General features: G+C 37.9%; 3 protein-coding genes across 5 annotated transcripts; 2 read left to right on the top strand and 1 right to left on the bottom strand.

Annotated features, from left to right (window-relative positions):
• Positions 1–9: 9 nt before the first annotated feature.
• LOC130741354 (scopoletin glucosyltransferase-like) lies at positions 10–2,199 on the top strand. Its single transcript, XM_057594227.1, has one exon. The coding sequence runs from the start codon at positions 571–573 to the stop codon at positions 2,092–2,094; it is 1,524 nt and encodes a 507-aa protein (XP_057450210.1). The 5' UTR covers positions 10–570; the 3' UTR covers positions 2,095–2,199.
• A 2,035-nt stretch (positions 2,200–4,234) lies between these two features.
• Positions 4,235–11,811, top strand: LOC130741351 (uncharacterized). 2 transcript variants are annotated; one of them, XM_057594224.1, is made up of 5 exons: positions 4,235–4,372; positions 4,587–4,725; positions 10,524–10,617; positions 11,233–11,313; positions 11,418–11,811. In XM_057594224.1, the coding sequence occupies exons 1-5, from the start codon at positions 4,339–4,341 to the stop codon at positions 11,553–11,555; spliced, it is 486 nt and encodes a 161-aa protein (XP_057450207.1). In that variant the 5' UTR covers positions 4,235–4,338; the 3' UTR covers positions 11,556–11,811. The 2 variants fall into 2 exon arrangements, with proteins under 2 accessions (XP_057450207.1, XP_057450206.1); XM_057594223.1 differs by having other exon boundaries at positions 10,494–10,617.
• A 334-nt stretch (positions 11,812–12,145) lies between these two features.
• LOC130741349 (pentatricopeptide repeat-containing protein At5g13270, chloroplastic) lies at positions 12,146–16,088 on the bottom strand. 2 transcript variants are annotated; one of them, XM_057594220.1, is made up of 3 exons: positions 15,961–16,088; positions 15,137–15,221; positions 12,146–14,778 (listed from the first exon to the last, which is right to left on the bottom strand). In XM_057594220.1, the coding sequence occupies exon 3, from the start codon at positions 14,602–14,604 to the stop codon at positions 12,310–12,312; it is 2,295 nt and encodes a 764-aa protein (XP_057450203.1). In that variant the 5' UTR covers positions 14,605–14,778; positions 15,137–15,221; positions 15,961–16,088; the 3' UTR covers positions 12,146–12,309. The 2 variants fall into 2 exon arrangements, with proteins under 2 accessions (XP_057450203.1, XP_057450204.1); XM_057594221.1 differs by lacking the exons at positions 15,137–15,221; positions 15,961–16,088 and adding an exon at positions 14,965–15,043.

Raw genomic sequence — 16,088 nt, 5'->3', positions numbered from 1 at the left:
CTGTATATGATTATGAAGGGCAAATCCGAATGGCACTGTTGCCCTGCCGCCGCTGTGTTTTCCTTCCCTGTGTTTCACAATTTTTTTGTCAAAGATGTGATGTCACTAGGGTGCCCAAACGAGATTTACATTAAGCAGACAAACTTTATGAGTAGTACAATTAAGTAATATCTGTGCTATATGCTTGCTCAGAAATCTACAATTCAACAAGAAATCAACTAACCACACTTTCAATGTTATGAAAAATATAACACCCTTTCTCCTTTTAAAATGTGGCCATGAGTTAGGTTAGTGAAGGGATGTGATTTTCAACCTTATTGCGGTTTTGTCCAAAGGGGTAACAATATTTAAGGCTTGACAATTGGCATGACGGCGCAAGGGCCAACTCTTGCCATAATTAGCATGTGCATGTTCTGAGAAGAGCCCCAACTCTTTTTTGTTTTTAACTAAATAGATAAAAATATCAAAAGTAATTCAATCCTAATCAGAATGCATGTGGTGTGTATTTGTTTGTTGTTGTATATAAATATATATAGTGTGCAAGCAAGTGCAACATCTGATTAGAGGTCGATGGATCGAGAACTACACATATTGTTTTTTTCCTTCCTGGGCCATGGACATCTGATACCAATGTGTGATATGGCCACACTCTTTGCTAGTAGAAGAGGGGTGAGGGCAACCATAGTGACCACCCCGCTGAACGCACCTACTATTTCTAGGACGATACAATGGGGAGAAGGAGCTCATGCAAATAACAAGATACAAATCAGAATCATCAAATTCCCATGTGAAGAGGCTGGGTTACCAGAAGGATGTGAAAATCCAGAGTCTCTCCCCTCCCCATCTATGATGCCTGACTTCCACAAAGCAGCCACCATGCTACAACAGCCCTTGGAACACCTCCTCCTCCAAGAGCATCCAGATTGCCTTGTTGCCAGCGCTTTATTCCCCTGGACAACTCACTCTGCTGCTAAATTCAACATCCCAAGGCTTGTCTTTCACGCCACCGGTGTGTTTGCATTGTGCGCCGCTGAATGCGTCCGCATTTACCAGCCTCACGAGAAGGACAATGTTTCTTCTGATGCAGATCCCTTTGTCATTCCTCATCTTCCCAAACCCTCTGGCGGTGGCGGCAAGGAGATAACAATGGCAAGGATGTCTTTGCCTAATTACATTAAAAGCAACGACGACGAAGCTGAATCCAGGGCAAGAATAGTGAATGCCATCATCGAATCAGAGGTCACAAGCTTCGGAGTGGTTGTTAACAGCTTTTATGAACTTGAGCAGGTCTACGCAGATTACTACAACCAAGTGCTGGGAAGGAAAGCGTGGTACGTAGGACCGGTTTCTCTATGCAGCCGTGGGGAGGATGAGGACAACTTGGACAAGCACAAGCACAAGAGAGGAAAGCAAGGTTCCATTGATGATGAGTTGAAAGAAAGAGTATTTTTCAATTGGCTTGACTCTCAGAAACCCAATTCAGTGGTGTATGTTTGCTTTGGAAGTATTGCAAACTTCAGTGAAACTCAGCTGAAAGAATTAGCAACAGGACTTGAAGCTTCTGGACATCAATTCATATGGGTTGTGAGGAGAAGCAAGCACTCTCAGGACCAGGATGTGGAGTGGTTGCCAGAAGGATTTGAGAGAAGAATGGAAGGCAGGGGAGTAATTATCAGGGGTTGGGCGCCACAAGTGTTGATTCTGGACCATGAAGCTGTAGGGGGGTTTGTGACACACTGCGGATGGAATTCCACACTAGAAGCAGTGTGTGCTGGTGTACCTATTGTGACTTGGCCTGTGTGTGCAGAGCAATTTTACAATGAAAAATTTGTGACTGAGATACTTGAAATTGGGGTCCCAGTTGGGGTTAAGAAATGGGCTAGAGTGGTGGGAGATGATAGCATAACGAGTTCTGCTGTGGAGAGGGCAATCAATCGTATAATGGTGGGGGAAGAAGCAGAGTCAATCAGAAACAGAACACACAAACTTGCTCAGGTGGCTAGGACGGTTGTGCAACAGAATGGATCATCTCACTCTCACTTGACGGCTTTGATTCAACAACTTCGCTCTGCCTCCCTGCCCAAGTTACCGTAGCAATCACATGCACTCTCATTAATTATGTTTGTTGCAAACCAACCACTACGTACCCCCAGTTTTCTTGTAATCAAAATTCAATGAAACCTTACTTCCATTTACCAATGTGTGGTCGAAAATTATCAATATCATTATTATCATTAGCTACATCCTATAACATGATTTCTGGCCTACACATCTGTAAAGTTCATCTCATCCCAAATTAGCTGATAAACATGCCACATAAAAACCTTGTTACATTCCAAGTCGTGATCCCCTCAAGAATATAGGAATATTAATTTCAGCAGGATTAATATCAGAGTGACTAATATTATACAAAAATATAATAACTAACAATACCAATTAAGAACGCATGTTACTTTCAAAAAAAAAGAGCACATGTTGCATTGCAAGATGGGTCATAATAATGTGGAACACAACTAATAGAACTATTGTCTTTCCTAATCTTAATCAATTGTTTGTTGCTGAAAAGATTATTCTCCAATTAAGATGGATGCAAAAGTGCTGTTCTTTGTCTAATTTGAAGAATCTTCACGCTGTCAGATTTGCTGATCACATGGGACGGTTAGGTGTTGGCTTGTACTTTCAAATGGAACAATGAGTTAGGAGGAGTATTTGTTTGACCATCTTGTGATTCTCATTGCAACCCATAAAAACTTAAATAATATTGAAAACAATTTTAACAATGATTTTGTTGTTGTTCTGACTTCAAAGAACCATCACAATTAACCTTCACCCAGGAAGAAGGAGGAGGATACTACCTAATAATATAATGTCGTTGATTAAGGCACCAATTAAAGAAGAATTATGCTGATATGCTATCACCTCTTGTAACCAGTGGCGGAACTAGAAATTTTAGGAAGCCTAAGCAAATTTTATGATTAAGTCCCTGAACTTTGCATTTACTTATAAATTTGTCTTTTCTTTAATTTTTTTTTGGGCAAAAAAACCTACCTAGTCCAAAGAAATTTGTATTTTTTTTACTTTGAGCCAGGGCATTGGACCTACCAAGCCCTGTGGTAGGTCCGCCACTGCTTGTAACCCAAGTTGAGAATTTAAGTGTGAGTTGGAGTCTCACATTGATTAATGACTCATAAACTCAATGTCTTTAGATTTTTGATAAAATTATAGTGTTGGGCTCTCTTGGTCTTCAGTGCTGCTGGCACAATTGGTGCACGGTCTCATGCTTAATTCTCCTTATCTCTCCAACAACGTTTCCATGGAGCAAAACACACGATAAAACAAATTTTCTAGCGCTCAGAATCATTATGGATTACAAATTGATTCCTTCTGTGCCCAATACCAATAGCATCCAAAGCCAAACGGAAAACTAAATCCTAATCGTCCATTGCATAAAATATCTATAGCACCAATTTTTCTTGTAATATATGCAGCTTTCTTAATATTTAACTTACCTTCTGTCTATTTTAATCCTGATTTTCGAGCTAGCTCGGCCTATTCGATTCAACCTTTGATATACATGTAAACATACTTACATTGTCTATCAATGAATAATCATTAGTTTTAATAATTATACGATGGAACCAGGAAAATTGATAAAAGGGCAAAATTTTAATATTAAGTAAAATAAAAAATGTTAAATTAGAAAGTAGAAAAAATTATAAGGCCCTAATATTACATCAATATACTATGTTATTAAGGAAAAAAAAATTTCAAGGAGAACCGCCTCATTTCTAAGACACTTTAGGCCCGTCCATGATTATACTCACTGTCATCTAATTACAATTCGCTAGAGTTTAATTTTAATGTACTTTTTAGTATAGAACTTTTTTACACCAACATTCAATAATTTAATGTCACATATTTAAAAGTAATTAAATTTTTTATTTTCATTAAATTAAAAGCTTATATTCTGACGTGACGATCAATTATAAAATGCACTTATAAAAAACGCAATGTACACAAATTAAATCCTATATTTAAATGAAAAATACTAAAAATTGAAGAGATATTGTATGTAAGTGTAAAATGGTCAATGTATACTAATGATTAAATTCTAATTATAAGTCTATGTTAAATAAAAGAAAAAAGTAACAAATTTATGATGTAATATGCTACTGGGAAATTATTTAAAAACGATACTATTTTTTGTCTAATTTAATTAATCTGCAGATAAATAAACATAAAATTGTGGTCATGAACGTCGTTGTTCCCCGATAACTACACGCCAGTGCTGTCTCTCCCTCTCTTCTCTTCAAACTTTACACTGTCGCAGTTTCTCTCATGGCGACTTCTTTCGCGCCATTCTCGATTTCAGGTATAATCAACTATTTTGCACTTCACTCATTAGTACTCACTTTCATTTCTAGGTTTTATTCCCCCAATTATTTCAAATGGTTTTCTTAATTTTCATTTCTTTGATTCTTGTTGTGTGCTTATATTCCCATCAACGAATTCAGCAAAACTGTGAAATGTAATATCGGAGCAAACGTGTTAGATTAATCTGTGTTTCTGATGATGTTAATGAGTAGGTGGATCTCATCTTAAGCCACCTGAGTTGTGGTTAACCAAACATAATTCATCTGGAGTTGGACCTAAGTTGACTTTTCAAAGGAAATCAAACCATGTCAGCAGGAGGAACCGCAGCTCATCGATTCGGGCAGAATACGGGTATGCTGCCACTTTGAGATCACTTTATTTTTGGGATTATTAGAAATTTCAAGCTGACAAATTAAGCTCCCGCTCCCGCTACGCGCGAGGAACAAGGAGGGGTCGGATCTAATTTTGGCAGTCTTACCTTGCATTGTTGCAAGAGGCTGATTCCACGGCTCGAACCTGTGATCTCAAAATCACATGGTAGCAACCTTACTGTTGTGCTGAGGCTTGCCCAATCCTAAACTTATATGATTGTCCAGATGTCTTTTTATTTATATGATTGTTAAAAGCTAAAAAAACAAAAATATTAGGTCCAATATTTTGGTTATTATGCTTTAAATTCTTTGGGACATGTGTTATTGTGTATGTGCATGAGTGCACAGATGGGTGTTTCTTTTTGTTGAGATATGTAGATAAAATAAATAGGGAATAACTATATTTAGTATATTTTATCTTTTATTAGGATAGATCTTTTCCTTATTTAGCTATCCCTAAACTCTTGTATATATATATGTACTCAGCTTCATGGAATAATCAATCAGAATATTTCATTCAAGTTGGTACCAGAGCTTTCTGATTCAAGTCTCCCTCTGGTTTACTAGTTTAGTTTAGGGTTTCAGCCATCGTAGGCTAACCCTTATTTTTACCAGTTAGAATTCCGGAAGCAACCACCGGCCGCCACCACTGCTGTTGGCTGCTGCTACCATAGTCCGCTGCTGCCACCACTGTGTCGTGATCAGCCGCCACCGCCAGCTGCTGCCGTCGCCGCCGGTCGCCGCTGACAATTTTTCTGGGTTTGCTTGTTTTTATTCCAGGATTCCTCTTCTGTGGTTCGTTTCTGTGTTTGAGGTCTCTTGTTTCTGTTTTTTGGCCTGTTCCAGTCAGTGAGCCTTTCGTTTGAAGTGTGTTTGGATTTGTTTGGTTGCGGTTGTTTTCCCTGTCTCTGTTTGTTCTTTTTCTTCATGGAGGATTTGCTGAAGGATAAGTCTCCCAAGGGTGAGAAGAAGAGTCTCATCTCATTTGCTTTTTCTGGGACTCCTGTTATCACTTCTGAGAAGTTGAATAAGGCTAACTCTTACAATGCTGAGAAGTTGAATGAGGCAAATTATCTAGATTGGTCCAATGCTGTTGAGATCTGGTTTTTGGGTCAAGGTTTGTCCGAGCACCTTACTAAAAAGTGTGCTGATATTGATGCTTCTGAGAAGAAGGAATGGGAGAAGGCTGATTATCAACTTGTTTCTTTATTATACCAGGCAATTGAACCTAGACTGATTGTTCACTTTCGTCCCTACAAAACATGTTATGATGTGTGGAAAAAGGCACAGGACATCTATGCTAATGATATTCAGCGGTTGTATGATTCAGTACGTAATTTGGCAAATCTCCAGATGACTGATCTTAATTTGCCGTCTTACCTGAATAAGGCACAATCTACCATTGTGGAGCTGAAGTCAATGCTGGTTAATGACGATTTGAAGAAGGTGCTGGAGAAACTTGACAATATGTTCATGGTGTTTGTTTTGCATGGTCTCCATAAGGATCTGGAATCTGTTCGAAACCAGACCCTTACTAATCCCAATATTCCTACAGCGGAGGAGCTTATTAATCGTTTACTTCGTGTTCCTTCATCTGCCACTTCAGCTCGATTGAATCTCATATCAAATTCTTTTGAGTCAGGGGGTCGAGGTCGTGGTCGTAAAGGTGGTGGACGTGGAAGAGGAGGTAGAGGAAATCTCCATTGTTCTTACTGTAAGAGGGATGGACACACACAGGATCGTTGTTACTCTCTAGTTGGGTTTCCAGACAAAACTGCTAATGTCGCACAGTCTATGGAGTCCAAGGTTGAATCTGATGGTGCAAAGAACCACTCATTCTCAGCTGATGAGTACAAGGAATATCTCCAGCTGAAGGGCGCTCAACGATCATCTTCGTCAGCAACTGTTGCTCAAACCGGTAATTCTACAATTTGTTACTCTCATTCTACACCTGTTGGATCCTGGGTTTTGGATTCCGGTGCCTCAGATCATCTCACTGGTAATCCTTCCTTTTTCTCTAACTTATCTTCACCCAAAACTACACACCATGTTACCCTTGCAAATGGCTCGAAAGTACAAGCCACCGGTGTTGGGCAGACATCTCCTCTTCCTACACTACCTTTGAGTTCTGTTCTATTAGTTCCGGGATGTGCTTTTAATCTTATTTCTATCAGTAAATTAACCAAATCATTAGGTTGTGCCATAACTTTTACCTCTGATTCCTTCTTTATACAGGACTGGAGTACGGGACGGATGATTGGAGCAGGATCTGAATCACATGGTCTCTATTATCTACAACAACCATCTTCTGCAATTTGTGCGGCTGCTGCTGAGTCTCCGAGTTTACTTCATCGTCGTCTGGGACATCCGAGTTTGGACAAATTAAAGAAGATGGTGCCTTACTTGTCGCAGTTAGAGTCTTTGGAATGCGAGTCATGTCAGCTTGGGAAGCATGTTAGGTCGTCTTTTCCTAGTAGTGTCAATAAAAGGGCCCTACATCCATTTGATGTCATTCATTCTGATGTTTGGGGTCCAAGTCGTGTTTCTTCTATCTTAGGATATAGGTATTATGTCAGTTTTATTGATGATTTCTCCAGGTGTACTTGGATATTTTTAATGAAAGATAGATCTGAGTTGTTTAGTATCTTTTAAAATTTTTGTCATGAAATTGAAACTCAATTTGATAAGAAAATTCGTGTTCTGCGAAGTGATAATGCTAAAGAGTATTTTTCTGATTCCTTTAACTCTTTTATGAAGTCTCATGGCATTATACATCAGTCTAGTTGTCCACATACACCCCAACAAAATGGGGTAGCTGAGAGAAAACATAGACATATTGTGGATACGGCTCGTACTTTATTGATCAATGCTAATGCACCTTTAAAGTTTTGGGGTGAAGCTGTTTTGACTGCAGGATATTTGATAAATCGGATGCCATCATCTGTTTTGGGTAATCAGATTCCTCATTCCATGTTGTATCCTAGGGAATCTTCATTTTGTGTTCTGCCTCGTGTCTTTGGTTGTACTTGCTTTGTTCATGATCTTTCACCAGGTCGTGATAAGATGTCTGCTCGGGCTGTCAAATGTGTCTTTTTAGGTTACTCTCGTGTTCAAAAAGGGTATAAGTGTTACTCTCCATCCACACATAAGTTCTACACTTCTGCAGATGTCACGTTCTTTGAAGATACACCTTACTTTGTTACAACTGGTCAACAATCTGATCTAGATATCTTTCCTGTGGTTTTACCTGTTCCTCAAGTGTCTATGTCACCATCTTCGGTCGTTACTCCTCAAGCAGACACTTCCACTCCATCAGCGCCAGCTCCTGATATGTCTCGTTATCGCATTACTTATGAGCGTCGCCCACGACGTACTGTAACGGATGAGCCCCACGACTCAGTTTCTGCAGGAAATGAGACATGTGATTTGGTTCCTCATCCAGCCTCCTCTCCTGCTTCGGATCCTGTTGACTTGCCCATTGCCCTTCGGAAAGGTAGTCGTTCTACTCGTAATCCTCATCCTATTTATAATTTTCTCTCATATCATCGCTTGTCCCCTGCATACTACGCTTTTGTTTCTACCATATCTTCCATTATTGTACCTAAGACTATACAGGAGGCCCTATCTCACAAAGGTTGGCGTCAAGCGATGATTGACGAGATGACAGCTTTAGAGTCTAATAATACATGGGAGCTTGTTCCTCTTCCTGCAGGGAAATCTATTGTTGGGTGTCGTTGGGTCTTTAATGTTAAAGTAGGCCCTGATGGACATATTGATCGATTGAAGGCTCGTCTTGCTGCCAAAGGGTACACTCAGGTTTATGGCTTGGATTATAGTGATACTTTTTCACCAGTTGCAAAGATGGCATCTGTCCGTTTATTTTTGGCCATGGCTGCTATGCGACATTGGCCCTTGTTTCAGCTGGATATTAAAAATGCTTTCTTACATGGTGATTTGGAAGAAGAGATCTATATGGAGCAACCACCGGGGTTTATTGCTCAGGGGGAGTCAGGACTAGTTTGTAAATTGCAAAAGTCTCTGTATGGTCTGAAACAATCACCCCGAGCTTGGTTTGGCCGTTTCAGCAATGTTATTCAGCAGTTTGGGTTAGTTCGTTGTGAAGCGGATCACTCAGTCTTCTTTAGGTGTTCATCCTCAAAGACGTTCATTTATCTTGTTGTCTATGTGGATGATATTGTAATCACCGGTGATGACCAAGAGGGCATACAAGCTCTTAAGCAGCACCTGTTTCAGCATTTTCAGACTAAGGATCTTGGATCTTTGCATTACTTTCTTGGGATTGAGGTAGCTCAGTCAAAGTCTGGCATTGCTATTTGTCAAAGAAAGTATGCGCTTGATATTTTGGAAGAAACAGGCCTTCTTAACTGCAAGCCTGCGGATACTCCTATGGACCCTAATGTGAAGCTTCTGCCTAACCAGGGGGAGCCTTATTCTGATCCAGGAAGATATAGGAGGTTAGTAGGAAAGTTGAATTATCTCACAATGACCAGGCCTGATATATCATTCTCTGTTAGTGTTGTCAGTCAGTTTTTAAACTCTCCTTGTAAGAGTCATTGGCAGGCTGTTATTCGGATACTTCAATACATAAAAGGGTCGCCTGGAAAAGGTCTTGTTTATACTGATAGAGGTCATACTAGTATTACTGGATATTCAGATGCGGATTGGGCAGGTGATGCAGGTGATAGGAGATCCACCTCTGGTTATTGTGTTTTTATTGGTGGAAATCTCATCTCTTGGAAGAGTAAGAAACAAAGTGTTGTTGCTAGATCAAGCACCGAAGCTGAGTATCGTGCTATGGCTCATACTACGTGTGAGCTCTTGTGGTTGAAGCACTTACTTCAGGAGTTGAAGTTTTGTGCGATTACTCCTATGAACTTAGTATGTGACAATCAGTCAGCTTTACATCTTTCTTCTAATCCGGTTTTTCATGAACGAACAAAACATATAGAAGTTGATTGTCATTTTATTAGGGAGAAGATTCTTTGTGGTACTATCAAGACTTCTTCTGTTTGCTCTCAAGATCAGCTGGCTGATATTTTTACCAAGTCTTTACGAGGTCCCCGGATAAAATATATATGTGACAAACTGGATGCATACGATTTATATGCTCCAACTTGAGGGGGAGTGTTGAGATATGTAGATAAAATAAATAGGGAATAAATATATTTAGTATATTTTATCTTTTATTAGGATAGATCTTTTCCTTATTTAGCTATCCCTAAACTCTTGTATATATATATGTACTCAGCTTCATGGAATAATCAATCAGAATATTTCATTCAAGTCTTTTTAACCTTATGTAGTTCTAGTTTATCTTTGATGCTTAATGAATCATAGAATAATCTTGTGGACCCTAGTTTTTTGGGTTGCATTTTGTCAATGAAAGACCAGAAGTGAGGAAGGAATGATGTTGTTCAAGTTTCTTTCCATTGTCTGTTGCACTAAAATGTTCTGATTTCACCTTATTTTATTGCAATTTAGGCGCTTCTCATTTTTTCGATGTAGATTATATTATGAATTTTAAAACAAATGATAGATGGGCATTTGAAGCTGCTTTCTCTGTATAATGAATCAAAAGAAAAATAGGGACACTAGTGATTCATTTCATGATATTTGGGGAAATTTTAGTGCTAATTGTCTTTTAAATGCTAAGAGTAATGGTTGGAGTTTGAACGTTACTTCATCTTATTGGTTGCTTATTTTGGAAGATTATGTAAAGCTTTATAGTTCCTTTTATCCACAGTATCCTTTGTGCAGTGATAGTAAAGGAGGTGGAGGTGGGGATTTTGTTGCTGGCTTTCTTCTGGGTGGTGCTGTTTTTGGAACTCTAGCTTACGTCTTTGCTCCCCAGGTGATTTCTTCCTTTCTTAATTTTAAATTTATTATGTCTAGCAAGCTTAACTGAAATTATTGTATGATGAATAAGCTTGATTATAATATTCAAAAAGAAAAAGGAAGACAGATTAACCATGTGAGAGATGACTACTTTTAATAAAGAGATGCAGTGACCAGTCATTACATGACTGAGTCTACAATGGAGTCCTCATTATTCGCTACATCACTTTGTTTCATTTCATTAACTACTTTTAATCTGAGGACGCAATTTGTTTTTTCTAAGAGAGGACTAGAATGAGTGGACTTTTTGCTTTTATTTGGAATATGGTTAATGATATTGAAGTACAAAGTATGCTACTAAGTATTCCATTGCTGAATGTAGGCTTATCATCATATCTTAAGTCCAAAGAGCGTTCTCTTAGAAACACTTAAATGGCTTAAAATTATAGTCATATTATCATCACATAGACACATATTTTTCTCTTAGCAAAGATTCATCTTTGCATTATCCATCTTATTGTTGTATTGCTGTTATTTTTATCACTATTTACTCTAAAGATATCATTGACTCCATATTAAAGGCTCTTAAAATACTTGTAAGTTTAGGTATTGACTTTATTTTTTGATGCAGATCAGAAGGTCTCTGCTAAATGAAGATGAATATGGATTCCGCAAGGCCAAGAGACCAATATATTATGACGAAGGACTAGAGGTAATTAGGCTTGCTTCCATTGGTTTTAGATTTAATATTCTATTTCATTTGAATTGGAATATGCTGAGTTTGTTATGATTTTGTTATGTTGTTCCCAAAAGCAGAGGACCAGGGAGACTTTGAACGAAAAGATAAGCCAACTAAATTCGGCCATTGATAATGTATCTTCACGTTTGAGGGGTAACAATAACGCGCCTGCTGCACAGATAGAAAATGATCCTGAAGTGGAAGCTACCATGTAAGGCACATCCAATTTGATTCTGACTCCAGCCATGAAGTAGCGAAATATAATGAAATGATAATTGGATTTTTTTTCACGGTTTGAAGGGTAAAAGTCTTGGGTGTTGGACTAATATAGTGAGAATGGTGTCAAGTTATTACTTTTTTTTTCTTCAATGGATATTTTTGTCCTGTGCATGATAGTATGATGCCGTTTGGATTCTGGTGCATTTTATCCCATACGTGCTGGAATGAATACTGATTTCTTAGACAACCAAATAGTAGACACTAGACACTCACACAATTTTCTCTTTATCTTACTCCTTATCACATTATATCATATATCCCCATATTTTTTCTTTTGTTTTTCTCTCTTCCTAATATGGATAACTACGATATGGATATGAACACAGTATCAACATTTGATACCGATATGTTGAGACAATGTTGATACCGATAACTAGTTGTTAAATTGACAATTTTACTTTTAAATTTGAAAAACTGGTTGGAATTATGATCACACAACTATAATGGAGATAGTCGATCCCCTGTGCCAACACCAAGAGCAATCTGTTGCAACTTCTCCCAACCTAGAAAAAAAAATCATTGTCGCATGATGGATTAAAAATGAAAGTTTGTTTACATGCGTTCACATATAAAATATAAGCAAGGGAACAACATTAACTTAATGGATTTTGCCCGCACTTCACTGATGAAATCCTTCGAATCTCCTTGTTATTTCATAAACTGATGCAGCTTTAAGAAATAAGCTAAAAATTACCAATAGTCATTACAAGAACATTCCCCTGACTTAATATGATGGAACCTATTGGCATCTCTCACAACTAATTCACGACCAGTTATAGTTGAAACTCTTTTTGCAAAATCATGGCAGTCTTTGCATGATCTAGTATTCTTGAACACCAAAATGGGGGTCTCAGCTTCCGTGCATATCAGACCATAGGCTATAGCAAGTCTCTCACTATGATCAAGAAGCTGCTCTTTCCGTTCTGTAAAGCCGCATAGTGCATCCTCTGTATTAAGAAGGCTCTCCTCACCCATTTTGACAGCAGAATATAGCTGTTTTAGTTTAGAGTATATCTCTTCTGTTTGAGGATGGTGCCTATCACCTACCACGAAACGGTGCACTTTACCCTTCACAATAATCCAACTGCAGCTCACTTCCTTCCTCAAGTTCCTTTCAGCCATCATCTTTCTATATTGGGCTGCTTCATCCCAGTTCCCAGCCAAAGCATGTAAGTTGAACATGGTCACATAAGTAGCAGAGTCAAGTGGGTCAAGGTGAAAGATTTTTCCAGCTGCAATCGACGCGGTCTCGAGATTCCGATGGCTCCAACATCCTCCTAGTAAAGTTTTCCAACTTAATGTATCAGGTTCAAATGGCATACTCCTTATCATCTCCAGAGCCTCCTGTAATAATCCAGCACGAGAGTATACACCAATCATGCAATTGTAATGATCAATTGTTGGGTCGACGCCGTATTTCACACTCATTGAATCTAAAAACTGCTTTCCTTCTTTAACTAAACCTGAATGACTACAAGCATTTAACAAACCAATGAATGTGACAGCATTTGGCCTTACACCAGACCTCAGCATCTTGTGGAAAAGCTTCACAGCTTCAGATTTTCCATGGTAAGCATAAGCACATATGATAGCAGTCCATGCAATAGTATCAGGTTTCTCTATAGTCAAGAATGCTTGATATGCATAGTCCAATTTTCCGCATTTTGAGTACATCGTGATCATAGCACTCTCCCCGGAAAGGTATTGAACTAGCCCCTTTTTTATTGCATCTGCGTGAACCTGAGCACCATAAACTAAATCTGAGATAGCAGAGCATGCTTGAAAAATGTTGGTATAGACGAATGAATTCAATATCACTCCTTTACTTCTTATATTTTTAAAAGTTTCAAGAGCCTTATCAAATCTACCACTTTGGCAGTATCCAGTGATTATAGCACTCCATGAAAAATCATTTGGTTCACGTATGCTCTCAAAAGCTTGACATGCAGCTTCAAACCTTCCACACTTAGAATAAAAGTCCACTAGTGGAGTACCAACTGAGACCTCAGATTCCAAGCCAAGTTTTACACTGTAACTATGAATCTGCCTTCCAGTGTTTATGTCTTTTAAAGCAGCACACGCTTTTAGCACAATTGAGAAGACAAACTCATCCAACTTCACACCTTCTTTTATCATCTTGGCAAATAATAACAGAGCATCTGTGTGTCTTAAAGCTTGAGTATAGCCTACCATCAATCCTGTGCAAGCCACAGCATTTTTTGTAGTCATCTTATTGGTGGCGACTTCAGCACCATCCAACCACCCACACTTGATGTACATATTGGAGAGTGTCGTCTCAATTGAAACATCAGCAGTAAATCCAATCCTTATCAGCTGAGAATGTAGTTGTTTACCAAGCTCCAACGCCGAAGGATCTGCAAAGGACCCTAGAAGAGTACAGAAGATAGAAGAGCTCGGCTTGATTCCCAAATCCAGCATACGCGAGAACAATCTAATAGCTCCAATCATATGCCCTTCCTCAGCATAAGCAGATATGATGGTGGCCCAAGAGAACAAATCCCGATCAACCATTTCATCAAAGACTCTCTCTGCAGCTGTGAAACTCTTACAGTCGCAATACATTTGAAGTATACAATTGTCAATGAACTTATTGCCATTAGCCATTCTCTGCAATCTATTATGAAATAATTTCCCATCAGACAGAGCTCCCAACATTCCACACATTTTAAAGAGGTGTTTGTATGATCGGGGATCAATGGAAATACATGCTTCATCCATGCTTCTGATGAATTCATGCACTTCTCTAAGCTTACCAGCTTTGGCTAAGGAAATCAAATGCAAGTTTTCAACTTGGCCTTGTTGATTTTTATGGGTTTTCAAAGAAGACTGACTGCATTTCAAAGAGATCCATGAAGGGATTTTTGCAAAATTAGTCTGTCTCACATCATTAATTTTATCATTAGCTACTGCCACCACTGAAGAATTGGAATGTACCCAAGAGCACCGGCAAGTTATTGTGTACATTTAGCTTGTTTGTATCCTTGCTCTCAGATCCAACAAGAGAACCCAACTTGAGAAAACAAGTCAATGATAAGGATGACAATGGATGGGAAGTCACTCAAATAACCCAAGCACCAACTATATATGAACAATCTGAATATTCAATCTGATCTCTTTTGTTATAGAGCCTGATATGATCTGAAAAGACAGAAAATAAGGGGTCAGATAAAAGGTTATGAAGTTTTGCTGGCTTAGAATATGAACCACTCACAACTGTAAACAGTTATAAAGAAAGCCAAATAGCATTGACATTTGTTAACATGTTTAATTTATCACAGATACAATTTTGCCACACAAAAAATAATACTCTAGTTTAGTTCAGACATTTTATCAAACATGTAGCGTGCAACACAGTTCACTTGCATTTAACCACCCAGAATAATTTAGAGCAACTCATTATTCTACTCATAATTGAAAAATGTGGCAACACTAGAATCATTTAAAGAAAGTGAAAATATAAAAACATATTGATAAGATCAGATTAGAGATGACGGACCTCACTCCTATAATGTTGATTCGAATCAGAGTGAAGCTGGTTTCTGTCTGGTTTGCCCAAGCTGGAAAACATTCCTTGGTTTCATCTACTATGAAAAATAGGCTACATTTTGGTTAACTCTTAACCTTTTTTTCATAAATATCTATAAAAAAAATCTAATAATAAATACTTTTTTAAACTAATTTAATTATCTTTAATTAATTTTTCTAATTTTTTAAATTTTATTGAAATAAAAGTTTTTTATGCATTTTATAATTAAAATATTTGTGTTAATTAGGGCTCCACTTGCTGTGTTACCAAACCAACAGATGGCTATCCACTTTCCAATATTTATATTCCATTAAATAAATAAATGCTGACTAATCTTTATATTCCTCCACCTATCAACATCTCAACCTTCCAAGTGTCCATCAAGGAAACAAACATTGTAGCCAACTTGCCAAATCCAAACCTACCATGTCCCAGCTTCAAAAATTTTCAGCCACAAAAAGTAAGCCAAACAAAATTGAGCAACACTACTTAACTAGGTCTATATAAATTATGCATAATTCATGAACTGAAAATTGAAGTGGGAGTTCATAACATTAAAATTCTATAACTTCTAATTAAAAAAAAAAACTAAATTACTTTGACTATGTTAAATTAGAATAAAATTTGCATAAACTTATGGCAAATTGATAATAAATTAACTTTAAAAACAATTTTCCTCAAAAGTACCCTCCGCAGCCATAAACTGTTGCAAACATAAAATAATCTTAACCAAACACACTATTAATAATAGAAATTAAATAATAAGAAGGAAAAAAAACAGAAGGTTACTACACCTGGTCAAGTCATTGTTCTTTATGAATAAGGTATGCTATTTGGTTTTGGTTCGGAGTGAGGTTTGGTTGTGGACTTTGAAGAAGGCAAAGATAATAAACACAACCTTTACTTTCTCCCTTCATCATCC

The sequence above is a fragment of the Lotus japonicus genome, chromosome 2 (genome assembly GCF_012489685.1).
Source record: "Lotus japonicus ecotype B-129 chromosome 2, LjGifu_v1.2".
NCBI lineage: Eukaryota > Viridiplantae > Streptophyta > Magnoliopsida > Fabales > Fabaceae > Lotus > Lotus japonicus.
The sequence above is the reverse complement of the archived record's forward strand: the minus strand, read 5'-3'. Positions and strand labels throughout refer to the sequence as shown.